This window comes from Prinia subflava, chromosome 6, assembly GCF_021018805.1.
Source record: "Prinia subflava isolate CZ2003 ecotype Zambia chromosome 6, Cam_Psub_1.2, whole genome shotgun sequence".
NCBI lineage: Eukaryota > Metazoa > Chordata > Aves > Passeriformes > Cisticolidae > Prinia > Prinia subflava.
In genome coordinates this window covers 7,950,610-7,968,341 of record NC_086252.1, presented here as the reverse complement: position 1 = coordinate 7,968,341, position 17,732 = coordinate 7,950,610, and the positions used below count along the sequence as shown (strand labels likewise).

The 17,732-nt window shown below is 49.3% G+C and overlaps 1 protein-coding gene across 1 annotated transcript in view; it reads right to left on the bottom strand.

Moving 5' to 3' along the window:
* Positions 1 to 5,787: 5,787 nt before the first annotated feature.
* The window catches only part of ABCA12 (ATP binding cassette subfamily A member 12), a 79,313-nt gene continuing 67,368 nt past the window's right edge, over positions 5,788 to 17,732 (bottom strand). Inside the window, exons 43-54 of the mRNA XM_063400098.1 lie at positions 17,614 to 17,729; positions 16,720 to 16,879; positions 15,192 to 15,460; positions 14,400 to 14,610; positions 12,858 to 12,967; positions 12,176 to 12,320; positions 11,919 to 12,053; positions 11,030 to 11,133; positions 10,662 to 10,754; positions 10,110 to 10,215; positions 9,372 to 9,509; positions 5,788 to 8,156 (exon numbers count right to left, since the gene is read on the bottom strand). Coding sequence (XP_063256168.1) covers positions 8,037 to 8,156; positions 9,372 to 9,509; positions 10,110 to 10,215; positions 10,662 to 10,754; positions 11,030 to 11,133; positions 11,919 to 12,053; positions 12,176 to 12,320; positions 12,858 to 12,967; positions 14,400 to 14,610; positions 15,192 to 15,460; positions 16,720 to 16,879; positions 17,614 to 17,729 — 1,707 coding nt within the window. The 3' untranslated portion in view covers positions 5,788 to 8,036. The remainder of the gene's footprint in view (positions 8,157 to 9,371; positions 9,510 to 10,109; positions 10,216 to 10,661; positions 10,755 to 11,029; positions 11,134 to 11,918; positions 12,054 to 12,175; positions 12,321 to 12,857; positions 12,968 to 14,399; positions 14,611 to 15,191; positions 15,461 to 16,719; positions 16,880 to 17,613; positions 17,730 to 17,732) is intronic.

The window sequence follows — 17,732 nt, the reverse complement described above, 5'->3', positions numbered from 1 at the left end:
TGTGTCAGCACAAGACAGATTTTGGTGGGCTGCAGCTTGGTGTGGACTGCTGGCAATCCCTCACACGCAGAACTCCCAGAGCGTTTTCCTGACTTGCTTCCTAGCTGGAGGAAACTCAGAAACAAAAGCCCCAGCACATCTGTATGTGTTTACAGGTAAAGTTATGTATTCTGTAAACAGGAGAGGATATTATTTTTTCCATACTAATCCATACTAAATCCAAATTAACATGATAGTGGCTCCTGATGATTTATGTTGTTACAGTAAATAACAGCAACTGCACGGCACTTAGCTGATGATTAATGATCCTTATTTACAGAGTGTTCAGCTCAGGTCTGCAGTTTACACTTGCAAACATCAAAGGAGAGTTCAGCTTTCCTTCTCTCCTGTATTTTTAGGCCACGTTGTAAATCCTGTACCAGCAGCCTCGGCAGCTGCGTTTTAATCCACAAATAGGATTGCCATAAACTTCCAGAAAAAACAGTGTGAGCCATGGGGGCTGTTTCCCTGTGGCCTGGGAGCAGGTCTGGCTTCTCCAGCCTGTGCAGGGAAGAGAGCCAAACCTTGGCAGTGGATGACAGCATCACACCCTCCCCTCTGGGTTAGCAGAATCTGTCACTCAAACGTACCATGCTGCAAGCACAACCCCTATTTTTGTGCTCTGGTTTTCCTGTAATCCCTGCTGTTGATCCACCTGGGGGTTTGTGAGCTCCTCTGCCCTCCCACAGCTGGTGCACATCCCCAGGCTGCACCCACACTGCCCCATCCCCAGCCCTGAGCCATCCAAACCCTTTGGGCAGGCTCCTTTTCCCTGCCCCGCTCTGCAAACGGGGATGGGAAAGCCCTGGCACAGACCCTCCTGTTTTCACTGGATTGGTGCTGAGCACCTCTGCCTGTCACAGCCTGGCTGGATGGGAAAACAGCTTCCCACATCCTAAGGGGAATTCAAGGACTTGTAATAACCACACAGGCTGCAGTGCTCCCTTATTAGCTCACCCCATAACTTCTGCTTGAGCCAGAGCTCGAGAATGCCAAAGGGGCTGGGAGGCAAGTACGGCACAGCAGCTTTGATTTACCAGGATGAGCCTGGTGAGTAATACAGAAACTTAGCAGTCCAGGGGGGGCACTTGCTTCTCCCATTTCACTTGATGGGACAAGTGGTGCTGTATTATTCACAGGGGCACTATATTAGCATCACATATGAGCTGATTTCAAGCTCTGAATCACCCTGTGTAGGCTAATCACAGTGGGAAAATGACCCCTTATAACAGCAAGACTCTCCAAGGGAGCTGTGAAGGTTTCTTGCTCTTGCGGGTCACTGACATTCACCAGTAATGACATTTTCCTGTAGGCCAGCAGAGTTATGTGGTTCTGGCACACGGGATTTCCGGAATGGTTGTGATATGAACTCGGTGTGAGGCTGCATCCCTCTGCTCTGCTGCCTCCACTGTCAGGAAAGGCTGGGCAGCAGGCATGGAGCGAACCTTCCCATTCCTCCTCCAACACCTCCATCCCCTGCAGGCGTCTGGGGACCCAGCCCTAGCTGTAGAACCTTTAAAGGCTGCACAGGCTTGTACACTGCCTGCTCTTCAGCCCAAATCGTCCCAGCGAAGATCCCCATTGCTGCAAAGTCATGATGTTCCCTGATCCTGCCCGATTTCACACGTCCCAGTTTATAACCCGACCCCGAGGAGCAGGAGGGGGCCCCACACAGTCAGCCAGGGTGTTTATAACAAACACGCTCCCTTCGCGGCGCTGCGCTCCTCAGAGAGGCTTGAATAATTTCTGGGGAGGCTCTGGTGGCTCATAAAAAGTGAGTCAAGGAGTCAGGCTGAGCAATGGCTCTCCTCCTCTTTGTAGCTGCCCTTGTCTGGCTGGTCAGGTATGGCTCCGATTCCCCAGGTTCCTGGAGCAGAACGGATCCGGCAGCAGCGCAGCTGCTTTGCAGTGATGGATGGCAATGATTATAATTGTTAATCTGATTAAGGCTATGCTCTCGGTTTTTGCTCGTTCTGCTGACATTGAAGGTACTCAAAGAAGCACTTGAGGAGGAGCACGTGAAGGTGGATGAGGCACCTGCTTCCGTGCACCTCTCACAATTATCCCGGGGTTTGATGTGGTGCAAGTTGATGTGAGTTCGCAATAAATGGGGTACCTGGGTGATCAACACACGCCAGCCCTCAGCCTTCGTGGTACAATGGGCAAAGGAGAGCCTCCTTCAGCTTTATTTTCTCTCTTTGACAGGATTTTAAATAAGAGTCTGGGGGAGCAGGGCGTGGTGGCACAGCCTGCTGCTGTCCAGAGCAGCCTGACCACAGGGACTTTGTCAGGGACTTCAGCTACGGCTCCACACCAAGGACCATACTCCACACTCACAGCTGGCTGCTTTGGGGCTGGCATTATGCTCAAGGTTAAAGGTGGGGAGGTATTTTGAGTCCTTTTACCTCATGCAGCGCCACAGAGATGGCCAAGGGACAGCTAGAAGTCCTCTGGTGTTTTTGGCAATTCTTGATGTTTGCATTGTTAATTTTTTAATGAGTTTTCTTACCAAAGTCAACTCGGATGCTTTAACTTTCACAGTTCCTGGAGATAGGGTACATTCTGGCACTGCAAGAGGGAAATACCACGCACAAAAAAGTGTGAAAAACTCTCACCTTTTAGAAGCACACGGATCTTAAATGTTTTCCAGCAACTGCCTGTTGGAGAAAATTGCTCTTACAAAGCTGCAAAAAGGTTTCTGTGTTTTTCCTCTGCCTTGCTCCCAGGCCGGGCTGGGGCTCTTTCCCAGGGGAGGGGAAATGGTGATGCAAACCCACGTGCAGCTCCTCTGGGACCGCAGGGATGTGGGTCAGCAGGCAGCCTTCAGCTCTGTGCTGCCGGCCCTCTCAGCACCTGTCTGTTTGAAACTGCGCTGCTGTAATTAAAGGTACGCTACTAATTGGATGTGCAACCCTAAGGGGACTCCTTTAATTGCGTTTCAATCTGCTTGGTATCATTTTAACTTAAATTCATTGCTGTCTTGTGCAGGGATAACCCAGCTGGGTCTGGTTATGGAGAGGCAGATCATCCTGCTTCCTCCTCCCTGCCACACGCTAGATGTGCTCTGGTTTGTTTGTCTCTGGCTGGGAAATAGCCAGTGCAGAAGGCAAAACCCCTTCCCCTGACAACCAGGACATGGAGAGTACAGCTCTGAGAGTTCACCTTGACCTGCTAATGGAGGTAAGAGCCTCAATTATTACCCTGTCTTCACTTGGATTTCATCTCATGCCATGGCCATCCTTCTTTTCTTTGTCAGTGAAGTCAGTGAAGACCTGAACTCTTTCCAAGAGATGCTTCATTCCCACCCAACTTGCTGGCCTGGTGAAAGACTCTCTGCTCCAAACCGAAGCACCTCCATTCCCCTCGAGGCTGGGGAGAAGGTGGGGTTGTTGTTTGGAGCCTCACAGCTCGTGGCAGCACTGCTGTTCACTTGTCTCACCCCCAGCATGGGGCTCTCAGGATTGCTCTCCCTGCTTGTTTCCAGAAGGGTCTTCCAGCAGCAATGAGCGACAAAGTGGGGGCTGCATCCCCCAGGATGAGCAGCTGGGAGAGGGAACAGGTTCCAAGTGTTGCTCCATGGGTTGCAGGCACGAGGATCTGTGTCCTTCATCTCGGGCTCAGCCAGTGGGACTCTGCCATTCTGGCACGTGCCACATCCAGGTGCTGCAGGATTGCACCCTGACACGGGGCAGCCTCCAGCCCCAAAACTCTGATACTCCCTGGGGGGATATTGTGCATTCTACAGATATTTTGAGGAGTCAGGCCTGGCCCAAAATGGGCTGCACTCCCCATTCTGCTCCTGACTGTGCTCCCTCCTTCCCAGTGCTGTGTATGTGAGTAGCATGAGGAGCAGAGCCAACAGCAAGAGCTGGCTGTGTCCCTTACTAATGTTGTTCTTATTATTTTAGTGCCATCTTCCTTCTTTCCATCCTCTCCCTGAACAAATAAATTAATTAGAGTGGTTTTTTTATTTAAATACTGCCATGGAATAATAATTCTGGTGAATTCTTTTTTTTTGTCATTCTCCACTGCTGCTTTTCTGTGTTGTGCTCACTTTTAATATGCTGTTGATACTTTGTTAGAGCTATGCAAGATCACAGCTGTTGTCCACAAAAAAAAAAAAAAAAAAAAGGAGTAAAATAATGCTGTGTGCTGTTGCCATCCAAACCCCATTTTTCTTTCTCCACCAGCTCACAAAATAACCCTTCCCCTATTAACTGAAGGGACAGATATTTTTCTTGGCTTGTAAAAAGCCAAAAAGCCTCACAGCAGCTTCAGTGAAGCTGCAGCAATGGAAGGAAGCTGAAGCTCCTAAGCAGGCTAAGCCCCATCCTGAGCCTGATATGAGGATGGATCCCGCAAATTCTGGATCCCAGGAGTGACTCCTGACAGGCTGCAGGTCTGTGGGCACCACCAGCTCCTAAGCTTTAGCAGACACTGAATTTTGTTTACCTGGATGTGTTCGCCTGAGCTGTAAACATGTTTTCTGAACTGACTCAGTAACAAAACCACTCCTGCAGCTCTCCTGAAAGGACCAAAAAATCCCATTAGAGACCTTGAATTTATATTTACAATATTCTACTTACCACTGGCTCCTCTGAACAGTTTTCCCCAGCCCCTGCCAGCCCCTTTCTGACCCTGCAGAACCAGCCCTCAGTGGCTTTTTGAGTGGAGCTAAGCCAGGATCAGGCCGGAGCAGCACCGTGCTCTCATCAACAGCACAAAGTGACAAATTACGGAGAGCCAGGATGGAGATTTGAATCATTGTCTCCCAAGTCCACAACTCCAATTACAAACCTGCCTTCAATCAGCCTGGCAGTGCACACAAGCAATCCTGAGACTCCTCCTTGACTCCCTGCCCTTGCTCGGTGCCTGCGCTGCCTCTCCCTTGTGTGCGTGATGTGCCGGAGCATTTGGAATGAAGCCGGGGTGATGCTGGTTCCAATTAACGGGTTCCAATTAACGCCCCGGGCTGTGTGACCAGGCTGGGAGGGCTCCTCCATCAGGGGCTCTTGGGGTGACTGAGGTGGCGCTGCATTAAAGGAGGGAGATGAAAAGCTTGTTTCCCCCCGACTGCAGCACTCATCTCTGGCTCCTGGAGAGGTGACACAGCGCTCGAGGGGCAGCGATCTCAGCTCCCTGCTCAGGCCACAGGAAGGAGGCAGCTTGGTGGCTCATTTTGAAAGCAGAATCATGTAAAGCCAAAATTTCTGAGGGGTTTCAGAGAGGGCACCCAGTATGACACCCACAGGTGAGGATGAGGGAATGACCCCGTCCTTACCCTGCTCTGCAGATGCTGCTCAAACCCTTCCAGATTCTCATTAGTGCTTTCCCAGTCAGTGCTCTGCATTCCTGGCCACCCCTGGAACCTTCTCAGGGAGACAAAGAGGTGATGGGAGGCGTGGAGCTGGTGTCCAGAGGCAGGGGAGTACTGGCTCCCAAGGTTTTTTACCTCGGAATGGAGCTTGGAGCATGTCCTAGCTCCAAAAGGGACAGGATGAATCTGAGGCTCCGCAGGGAATGGGGATGTTATACACAACCTCCCTGCCAGATGCTTCCAGCCCCCAAGCAGTTGTAACTGCTCCTCCACGGGCCTCAGTTGAATTCCCCCAGTGTATAAACTCTGGCTTGCTTGGACCAATACCCACAGACCTGATTGCAATAGCAGATGGTTTATTTTTACCTGCGAGTGAGAACGGGGAGTGTAGATCATGGCCGTGACACATTTCACATGGAGCAGATGTTTCTGTTAATGCCAGAATTGGGTGGAAATTCAAAGGATGCTTTTTGCTTTTTTTCCCTCTCAAAACTCTATTTTACACAATTAAATTGCAACTTGCTGAAGTATTCCAATGAATCACTTCCTTTTTTTTTTCCTGTTTGATTAGTAGGCTCTAAAGGGACAAAAGAATAGTTTTGTATCAGTCTCCCTCAATTACATGTAAAGTACATCTGGACAGAGTCTGAAGATCCATCTTTCACTGGCAGTTGCAAAGCCATCGACATAATAAAATAATGCTCTGATTGGTATTACAAGGCTGCATTTAAATCATTGGCATTCATGCTCCCAGTCCTTTGCAGGGAGCACAAGCCCTCCATTACAGAAAAGCTTAATTTTGTACTGTGGTCTGTGTAAGATGTGCAATGAAAATGAGAAAAAAGAGCTTTTGCAGAGCTGGAGACATAATAATAGAAGCTACAATGGATGTCTGGGCAGCTTTTTCAGTTACTTATAAACTGCAGGTGTCAAATGCATTCTGGAAAGAAGCTGATTCCCAGTTTTAATTACAGTCAGCAGGTTGAGGCATAATTCAAAGCTTGATAATACTTTCAGTCCATAATAAAACTCCTCCTGGTATCAGCAAGAAGTTTACACCAAGACCAAGGAGAGGACATGACCTCCTTGCAGCAGCTCAACCTTGAACTTCAGTATCCCACTGAATATCTAGGCTGTTTGGGATTTTACAAAGTACCTACTCCTTGAATGGTTATCACAGCAAACCTTGGCATCACATAGGAGCTGAACTAGTCAAACTCAGGGTAACAAAGATGTGTCGTTGCAACTCTCATCAAAGGTTGCTTTGATTCAAATTAGTTTGGAGGAAGGAAGAGCAAAAAGAAAAGGAAAAAGAAGCCACATGGCTGGAACTGTGTGGGTGAACCTAGGTGAGTTGTATGGGCCACCCCAGGTCTCACAAGGTAAGGCTTTATCTGCAATCTGTTTTACCAGCAACAGCAAGTTTATTGAGCTCAGAGTTTAAGTCCATTTTGAAGGTACATCAATGCCCTGACCCAAACCCGAGGCTTTGGGGCCTTATGCTGATACATAAAATAAAGAATCATATGAAACTATTCTATTAATCATTCAGGGGGAAGAGAGCAGGATGTGTGTGGTGGTGTGCTGAACTCAGCTGCTGGGGGCTGCTCTCAGAAGTGGGCAGAGCCCTCCCTTAAAGCCAGCAGGCAGAGTCTGAAGCAGGAGCTAATGATGCCTAATTATGTGGGAAAACACAGCTCGGAGTCAGGGGCAGCCAGCACGTGGGGTTGAGGAGGAGGATCACTGGAGAGGACACAGAGGGGCAAAGCTGCTGGAGGTGGAGGGTTTATGAGCAAGGGGGATGCTCCTGGCTTCTGCTGTGCTCAGGGAAATCCAATCTCATGAAGCAAAGAGCTTTTTCCTGTCAGAGCATTCAGCCAGCAGACCTGCCCTCTACCGCTCCTCGGCTGTACCAGGGCAGCCCTGAACTCCAGGCAGAAGGAGAAAGGGAGAATCATCTTCCACTGGGTACCAAGAGCCAGGAACTGCCTGGGGCCAGAGGGCTCCCTCAAGGAGTTACACAGAGCTGGAATTAGCTACAGGAACACACCAAAACCACTGGAAGCACTAACTTATAAAAGAGTTGTATTTGTGCTGACATAACCAGATAAGCTCTATGTCATACCAAAGATGGCCTTGTGGCTGGCAGTGCACAACACCTGCATCCTCACAACCCCCCGTGAGGAGGGGCAAGGCCATGGCACCATTTCCCCAGGGGGAGCCTGTCAAAACGAAGCCACTTCCCCTCAGTCACCCAGGAATTCTGCAGCTGAGCAGGGAGTGGAGCCTGGGCTTTCCTCTGGGGCTGCTTTGTGATCAAACACCCTGCACTGCCCACAGCTCCTCTGCTCCATCACGGCCATGTCTGCTGTCAGACACCAGCCATGAGCAGCAGGTGATGTTGTCTAAATCCTCACAGCCGTCACAGTGATCATAAAACAGGAACTGGGGGAGAAGGGGGGAAAGAACCTGTGGAAAGACCAATTTGATTTGTCACCAAGTGCCAGTATCAGACACCTACCATGTTCCTAGTGGCATTAATTAAGTGCATATCAAAAACCAAAGTACTTTAAGAAAACGGGACTGCTTATCCCCATCACCCTAAAATCACTGAAAACAGGGTTGGAGGGGCTGTCAGGTCTTTTCCCCAGCTTCTGTGATCCTGTGTGGGTGGATGCCTTCAATAGATGGAGCTTATGGTGCTGGCTTGGCTGCTTGTGTCAGAGCTGTCCAGCGTCACATCAGGGCCCGCGTCCACACCGTCAGGATCTGCTTGATCTTTGGCAAAGTTGATGAAAACCTGGGAGTTTAAAGGCAAACACTCGGTATGTGACAGCATAAATAATTTAAGACATGAATGAATATACAAAAGGCATGGCTGTTCATTTGACTGTGAGCCCAGAGAGCGCGCTGGGGGATGGATTCACGCTGGATTTGAGAATTGCAGATGGTTGGGCTCCTGTGGGCTGATGTAAATAACGGGATGTGCACTCCTGTACTGAAGAATCCACACCCAGGATCCAAAGGCAGGCATTCCTGCAGGGAACCTCATTGTCCTGCAGCTCAGGCTGCCGAAGCAGCAGCAGGCACTGCCCATGCAGTGGTGCATTTCCATCACACTGTCATCCAGCCCCATTATTAGTTCATAAACCCATCTGTCTCTGTGTAATTGACATCTGTGCACGCACAACTGCAGAGTGTAGAGAGAGGTGCATGAAATCACACCTAACAGCCTTCCTTTCAACAGCACCTAATGAATACAGAAAGGACTCCTACCACAACACTCCCTGCAATCACATTTGCATATTCACACATCCAAGCTGTCCTCCCGCAGAATCTGAGCTGGGGTTTCCTGCGCTTGGCCTGCCTGTTTCTCTCACAGCCACTGCCCCTGGCTGGAACAGCTCTGAGGAACTCCCCTCCCACACTGCTGTGTCACAGTCCATGGCACTACAGGGCTGCAGCTCTGCTGCTCTCTCCGGGACAAACCTAACATTCCAGGTGCTGATGCTCAACGGGGTGATTTCTTCTGGAGAGTCCTTGTGGCAATCTCTTCAGCTGACGTGCTCCCTACGAGATTTTGTTGCCATTGGGAATGTTCTCCCAAAGGAAAATGGAATGAACCCCAAAGCTAAGTTTGGAGTAATGCTAAACGAACTTCCAACCCGAACAGTGAAATTAAGCATATTTTCAGTATCAGTGGAAAGCCTAGCCCTGGACTTGGGGGTGATTCATAGTCCTGCCCTTCACCCACACCCACGAGACTCCTGAAATCAGCGATGACAGAGGGAAGAACAGATCCTTTATGCTCCAGGCAGCTTTCTGTGTGTGTTTCCCTAGCACCAGCAGAGGTACCTGGAGGCAGCAGTGCTGATAAAGTACCCCCAGGAGGAATACAGATGGAAATCCCTTTCAAGCTGGAGTCTATTGTGTGCAGCAGTCCATTATGTGTAACCATCAGTCTGCTCCCCTGTTAGCAGTTTTAAATGGATGGCCTCACACTTTAATTCCTTACCTCCTCCAACGTTGTCTGACTCACAGAGAAGTGCCTGATGTTGAAGGCTGCTTTGTTGCTTTCCAGGAGATCGAATATATTCGCCACCCCTCCTGCAGAGACCGGGACGTGGTACTCCACCATCTTGAAATGCTGATCCTGTGGGAACAGGAGTGGTGGGAGAGAGCCAAGAGCCACCAGATCCAACAGCTGGACCGTGGGAGGATGAAGGGGCAGGGGCTGTGGTGTCCTCTGAATGTCACTGTCTGGTAGTGACCAGTGTTTTCCCACTGGGAGCTCTTTGTGACTGGGGGAGCACAACTAAACTGCGAGGCTGGAAGCTTCAGGGTGGCCATTGCATTTTCCAGCTCCAGGTATGCAGTTTTGATCCATGCAAAGATTGGGTTACAGACAATGGATGGGATTTGTGACTCAGTTGCTCTGGTTTTACAATTACTCAGTTACTGGAAGTACCACTGACGCTAAAGGGAGCTTCCATCCATTCCAGGCTTCAGTGGGAATGGCATTCCCAGGGCAGAGGGTGGCCTTACAGGGTCACTGCAGCTGTTTGGCTGCTGTTGTTTCAGCCACCAGGAACTGGAGTGCTCCAGCCCTTGGACAATGCAGCTGAGAGCAGTGACAAGTGTGACTCTGAGAGCTGTCAGATCTCTGTGCACAAGATGTCCCCCTTGCAAGGATCTTCTTGGTCAGTTTGAAGGGATTTTGAAAGCCTCTCCTGAACGCATTTGCCCTGCTTACCTTCAGGCATGTATTTGGGAAGTGTGACTTCATGAACTCTGTCAGCGTCTCAGTGCAAACCGTGCTGCTGTTTAAGTGCATCTTCACAGTGAATCCTCTTCCAAATCTAGGGGAAAAAGAAAATCACAATTAACACTGTAGAAGAGAGAAAAACAGATGAAGAAACTCCTTCGAGTGTGCTGCACAGCCTCTTTGGGGAAATCTAATCCAGGCATGGTGCAGCCTGAATGAGGTCAGGGTTGTTAACCTGGAGTGAAAGTTAGTGAGAAGCCGAGCCATTGTTATCACTAACAAAACCAAAGCTCAACCCTAATATGCATTTCTCATTTGTAGCAGTGAACAGATTACTTTGGGGCACACATTCTGGGAAGAGAGGCTGTGAGGGAGTAGAGAGTGCATTAGTTAACAGAGAATTTCAGTGGTGTATAAGGGACACGAACCAGGAAAAATCATTGCTTTGATAAGACAGGTCTCATGTTCTGAGCACTCCGAGCTGTAGGTCAGTAACTCACGAGGCTGTTCAGTAGAAGTGAAACAGGTTCATTTACTGACCTGCTCTTGATGTGCTGCAAGGAGCCAATGCACTGGAAACTCCCGTTCACCATGATGGCCAGCCTGGTGCAGAGGGCTTCACACTCCTCCATGCTGCAAAACCAACCAAGACACTCTAGTAAGTCATGGAGAAACTATAAAAATACGGTTAAGTCATATAAAAATATGGTTAAGTACTAGAGAACATCATTGATCTTCCCTAAAGTGTTGTGGGTCTCTGTGGGCACCACATTCAGCCACAACAAACCCCCAAAGCTGTCACAGCTTGGTGCCCTGAAACTGTGCAAGGACCAGTGGGGAGTGTGAGGGATGGGCCTCTCCACACTTCTGCTGACCCCAAAAAGGGAGGCAGAGCAGCCCAGCCCTACCTGTGGGACGTGAGTATCACTGAGCATTTGTTCTGCACTTCCTCGTTGATGATTTTCCAAAGGTGGCGTTTGGCGTTCGGGTCCATCCCAGAGCTCGGCTCATCCTATTGGGAAAGACAGGACTGAATGGAAAGTTGCACTCCAAAATTAAACAAGCCTGGGCTCAGTTAGTACAGAGGGAATTCCCCCCCTCCTCCTGTTTTTATTGAGATTTTTTTTGTATTGGGATTTTTGATCGCAGCAGCAAGAGCACTGGCAGGTGGTCTCAAGTAAAGGCAGCAGTGCTGGGCTCAGTAGAAACTGGGACAAGGGATATTTGTGTCCACTAGGTATCCAACTTAATATTGGGAATCCTGCTCACAGAGCTCTGCACACATATAGTACACAGCAAGTGGGAAAACTGCACAAAAAGGCAAGTTTTAGCAATGGGATAAGCCCATGGAAGAAATAGACATTCAGAGTGGAAGACAAGACAGGAAGCCAAACCTAGAAAAGCAGTTACATTCTAATCCTGAGGGAAGTGGCCACTTTGCTCTCCCACAGTTTTGGAGCTTTGGATGCTGCTTTTCTTGCAAGGCTGTGCAGGTAAGTTGATAGAAATAAAAAACAAGATAGAGCTGGGAACTAAGAGAGTTTAGCTGGCAAATATACGGTGTATTGTTGACCTCTGGAAGATGCTGCCAGAGAAACTGAGAGACTTGCAGCTCTCTTATGCCCTCAAAGAAAATATGAGTGTTTGCTGAAACCTGAACTGTCCTGTGATGGTTTCTGTTACCAGGCCAAGCACAGGCATGTGGGGAGTGTCCCTCAAGCTGTGACTGAGGAGGTTTTGTGAGACTGCCCAGGTTCTCCTGCCAGCCCTTCCCTCCTCAAGGCCCCCATTTCTCACCAGCAGCAGGATGGATGGATTGCCAATGAGAGCCAGAGCAGTCGACAGCTTCCTGTTGGTGCCATAGCTGCACATAGAGGTGACTCTGTCCTTGTAGGCCATCAGGTTCAGCCGGTGGAGGAGCTGGAGTACAACCTAGGCAGCAAGAGTTCTGCTTCCACAACATGTCCAGGCCATGGATTACCACCAATATATCTACTGAAAGACTAATTTACAGGCTCCAAATGACAATAAAAGTGCTGCCACTTGTTACTCACTCCCTTGATGTCCCCCTCCGGGATGCCGTGCAGCCGAGCATAGTAATACATGTGCTCTTCCACGGTCAGCAGGTCATCCAGGGCATCTTCCTGAGGACAGTAGCCAAAGAGTGACCAGTGGGCCTCACTGATGTCATTCAAGGACCTGTGTGAGCAGGGTGGCACGTCGCTGTAAACACACTGAACTGCCAGCACACCCTGGGATCAAAGAGGAGGGAGAAAAGCCCTGTCTCCTACTCTCCACTCCCTTCCCCAACCCTTGAAGGAAAATACAGTGGATCTGCAGAGCTCCAGCTTTCAGGCCCCCAGCTCTGCACAGGCTGTGTGTCCAGGGTGGAGCTCTCCAGTTACTGCCAGCACCTCGGGTGGCACAGCTGCCACCCAGCCTACACATCTTAAACAAAGCTCTGGGGTGAGCCCTACTGGTCTCCAGGTCTGGCTTAGAAGTGGGATCAAGATCCATTTGCAATGGACTGAAGTGGAACAAACACCTCTGAGCAGCAAAATGCAACCCTCTAGGAAGCAACCATGCCACTCTCTAAGGATGAATTCCCTGTCTTATTTATTTTTGCTCTGGTTTGAGTGTTTTATTTCAGACTTTTACATTTCTTTTCCTTTGCCAGCCAGCCTTAAAAACTGTTCTCAGGTTGATTTGCTTCCCCAGAAATCATATCCTCCATACCCAGAATGATCCTGGACCCGCAGCCTTCCGCTGGATGCTCCAATATCTCCTGTCAGCATCTTAAAGATCGTTGTCTTTCCAGCTCCGTTCACACCAAGCAAGCCAAAGCACTGGGAAAGAAAAGTCAAAATGTAACCATGCTGTATTTGTAATGCAGAAATATTGCTCTGAGTGGGTGCTCAGGGCACCTTGCCCCTTCTTTCTCCAGTCCCTTGAGGCAGATGAATTGCCAGAGGAACTCAGAGCATCCCAGTGTTAGAATGGAGGTTGTTTATGGTGCAGTTTAACATGGTGAAGAATCAAGGATGTATCTCCAGCAGAGTCATTCCTTTTACTGCAAGGTGCATTTCTGCAGGACCCAAATCCACACGGACTCATTTGTGTAAAGCCTCCCCTTGGGAATGGGGTCAGTGAGGTTTGGGCTGGCACTGGTTAAAACCTTGATCAACACAAGGGTTTTGTCACAAAGAGTCACCAAAACACCACCTTGATAAGATGAAGAACTGTCTCCCTGTAGTGTAGTTCCAGTATCTCATGGTAAAAGCCACATTTTATTGCTAAGGCTGGAGATAGGCAGTTGTGTGTTGCATCAGCCATCACCATTGTGCTGATAATTACTGTTATTTTGCCGTCATTAGTACAGGCCAGCTGATGTGACAGTCCTCCTGTGCTGGGGATGCACAGCAATCCATGGCTCTTCCCCATCTTGGTCCATACAGGAACAGGATCCATGCACAGTGTGCCACAGGGCCACAGCTTCTGCTGACAGGTGGGGAATGGTGCCCTAAATCCCACCAGCAACAGGCTGAATTCTGCTAGAAGTCAGAGACATCAATGCCACTCCTGGCTTAGGAAAAATCCTCTGCCACAAAGACTAGCACAGTGTCCAGGTGAGGACAATGTCCTTTCATCTCAGTGGGACCCACGCAATTAAAATAAACCAGGTGCCAAGGATTAATTCCAAGCTTTCCCACAAGTCAGGTGCAGAGCCTGAGGTAGAATCTGGTCTCCAGTTTCCTCTGGATCCCAGAGGTGCTCTGTGTACTCCTGTCTTTTCACTTCTCAGGGAGACAACTACACTGACATGACCAAAGAAAGTTTTTTTTCTTTGAGTTAATTTTAGGTCCTGATTCATGAAACTGTGTGTTCAGCTGAAGTGATTTGTCTTCCCCTGATGGGAAAACACAAGCAGATAAGCCTGACTCACCATCTCCCATGCAGTTCAGGTGAATAATGTCAGCTGGACACGTTCTGCTGTCTTCATTTACCCCCTGGTGATCCCCAGTGACCCCCAAGCCTGCACTGTACACACAGAGCATGCAGACATTTTGCTCTGTATACAGCTCCATCAATTCCCATCCACTTTGCCTCTTCTTAGGGCCTTCAAACTGTCACTTGATGTCCCAAATCTACCAGGAGCCTTCTGTCACTGCTGCAACCCCAAGAATCAATGAATGATGCAAAGAAAGGAAGAGGCCAGAGCAGAACAAAGAAAATGACAGTGACACGGGAGGGTGCCCGCAGTGTTCTCCCCTCGCTCACCTCCCCAGCAGGGATCCCCAGGCTGATGTTTTTCACTGCTGTGATGCGTTTGTGAGGGAGGTGGTAGATCTTGGTGAGGTTCTGGAGCTGCACCACGTCGAAGTCAGCCTTGCCAGACTCCACCCGGCTCCTCTCTGCCTGGACGTCCCCGTCCTCTACGGTGGCAGATGGCAGCAGGGAGGCTTTGCCATGGACTCTGTCAAACAGGAACCTGGGGGAGGGCAGAGAGGGACTCACCCTCCAGCAACAGCCACCAGCTGGGATAGATCCCAGGGAGCCTCCCTGTGAGATCCCAGGGCATGCACAATAATCAGGTTACAGTTTCTGTTCTCTCCGGGCATTTGCTCCACCCAGTGTTCTTTTCCTGCCTGTTTCTTTCTCCTCTTTTTCAGCAAATATTCTGGGCTGGAGCAGGTCCTGCCTTGTGGACACGCTCCTAATGCAGGTGACAGAGTGTCCTCACTCCCCTCTGTGTGCACCCAGGGCAGAGCCAAACAGAGGAGGTGGTCAGTGGAGTTACTGCCCTCACCACCAGCTGGGCATCCACCCCCAAACCCTGAGCCCGGGGCTGCAGCGCCAGCACCGACCACCAGGGCACCCTGTAAACGCCACCCCTGTTAGTTAATACTCTAATTACTGGGACTGCTGCCACACAAAACTCACTCCACGTTCCCAAATTGTCCTGGAAATTTATGGGCTTCATAATTGACAGTGATGGTGCGGGAGGCTGCAGTGAAACCCCGGAGCTGTGGCTGGGGCTGTCTGCAGTGAGAGGCTCCAGATGTTACTTACTCCAGCACGTTGTTCCAGACTCTCTGAATCATCCTGTCGTGAACTGTGAGGCGAATGGCAAAGAACACGGTGCCCTGGATGAACATGGCCAGCAGCTTGGACGTGGTCTTGTCCAGCTCAAAGGTTTTGTCAGGGTAGTCCACTCCGTAGGCTTTTAAGAAGCCCAGCAGTGCCTGATCCTGTGACAGTTCGATCAAGCCATAGCCAAAGCAAAATTGTGGGAACAGAAGGAACACATGCCTTAAATTTTCAGCAAGATCATGCAGGCCCTGGAAAAAAACAAAGAGCAGCACAGTCAGTCACTGCTTTTATCCATGGAATAAATTCATAGGTTTTACTGTGGGACTGAAGTGTAACAATTACATTGGGATTTGCCTGTGTCTCAGAGCAGAGATAAATTGAGAGCAAAGAGCTCTGCAGACAGCTCGTTTCACAGGCACAAGGTCATAAAAGTCAACAGGCAGCTCCGAGGTTGTGATCACCCATAGTAAACAGCAGCCAGTTCCCAGGATGGTCCCTGCTGCTGCTCCAGCATCCAGAACCCACCCAGGAGTCAGAGCTGAGTCCTGCCACTGTGCCCCCCTAATCTGTCCAGCACAGCTTGATCCCCTGGAGCACTGCCCTGTCTGTTTTCCTTGGACAAACATCTCCATAAAACAAAAGATGTAGCTTTTCTAGACACAGAAGGGCTTTTCCAGCTAATTCACAGCAGAACAGCACAGTGCAGTCTCACAGCAAAGAACTCTGGTACATTTCTAGCAGAAGAAAGGATTAGTGCACAAAGCAAACTGGAGAGGCTCTAAATTAGCATGGAATGGAACTGACTCCCTGCCACTGGGGCACAGAGGGATGAAAGGTGATCATAATTGCATATCCCTAAAATCCAAGGGCTTGCTGATTAAACTCTGTCCAGATAGAGAGAAAAATCCAACCCAGCTGTTGTAATTGGCCTCCATAAAGAAAGAACTCTAAGTGTAAGGTGTGCATTTTATCCCATTCCCAGGGAGATCTCAGTTTAAGAGAGGGCTTTACTTTAGGGAATCACCACTGTCTCCAAGTTGTTTTTCATCCTTGCAGGGAGAAGATGACTGCATTACAGACTGGAATGACAGACAGCTGGAGCTGGGTTAACTGCAGCACATGTCAGAGTCGGGGCACTGACATTCAGCTGTCACTCCCCATGGCTCGTGCTGTGAGAACTCAGCAGTGGTTTGAAGTGTCCATCAACAACTTTTTATCAAGCATCTCCACCTCCTCCTGCCCTTCATCTTTCATCACCAGGGTGGTTATAAAGAGAGTTTTCTCCTCCACTTTTCATGTTCTCCCCTCTGTCACCATCACTTCCTCCTTTGCTGGAGTGCAGATTTACAGACAAGCAAGGTCCATTATGTGCCTCATGTCCTGTCTGTAGGGAGCCCCGTGAAATCCTGTGACTGTGTCCAGCTACTGTGGACCTGATCAAAGCCACCAAGCCCACAAGAGGCCTCCTGCTGTGTCCCCACAGGCTCGGTACTGGTGGGGCTCCTACCTGGTCCGTGGCCTTTTCCTGGGAGAGCAGGAACACCACGGAGTGAGTGATGATGGTGTTGATGCCGAAGAACAAGTTGACGCAGACATAAACGATGAAGGCCATCCCTGTTTCCTTGAAAAACCCAGCCAGCAGGTACATCCAAGAAAATGATGCGTATCTATAAATACCAACAGTGCAGAGAAAACCATGGGAACTCAAAGGCTACTTTGAAAACAAACTGCTGAAGACATCAGACAACACAGAATCATTGGATGGTTTGAGTTGGAGGAGAGCTTAAAGCCCATCCAGTTGCACCCCCTGCCATGGGCAGGGACACCTGCCACTACATCAGGTTGCTCCAAGCTGGCTTTGAACACTTCCAGAGCTGGAACATATTAGTTCTGCTTTGGCATGTAACTACATTTCCACATTACAGAGCTTAAAGAAAGGAAAAACGCCTTTGTGTCTGTCAGAATTGGGAGAAAAGGTTTATGATACGTACTTTGAACATGGAACCCCACCTAAAAACAAAGACTGGTCCTGAAGGGTTCAAAGCCAGGGAGAGTTTGTCTAAGTTTTCCAGAATTGTGCTACTGCTGTTCATTTTCCTCTCTGATATTAAAATGCTCTTGACCTTTGCAAGAGGTCAGCAAGCATTTGCTTACAGCTTGGGCTGTTGCTGAGACCTTGAATATTTCTATATCCTCACGTAGAGTTTCCTTTTTGAATAAAGTAGGCATGACAACAGTGTTTCACCTCCCTGCTTCTGGAAGGAGCAACTTAGTGTTTGCAAAGAGGATGTTGAAGAGAAAAGCCCACATATTCCCCCCTGGATCTCAGGCTGCAGCAGCCTGCTAGATCCAGTTCCTTACCCTGTGCAGTGATATTTAAATAACTAAGCTCAACACTTACCCAAACAGTAAGAGCAGAAGAAATACTGCCACTAAGTTACTGTTGTTGCAGAAAGCTGGGATCTGGAAGGCTGAAATAACTCCTACGGAGAGTCCAATGGGGACCATAAAAAGTACCTG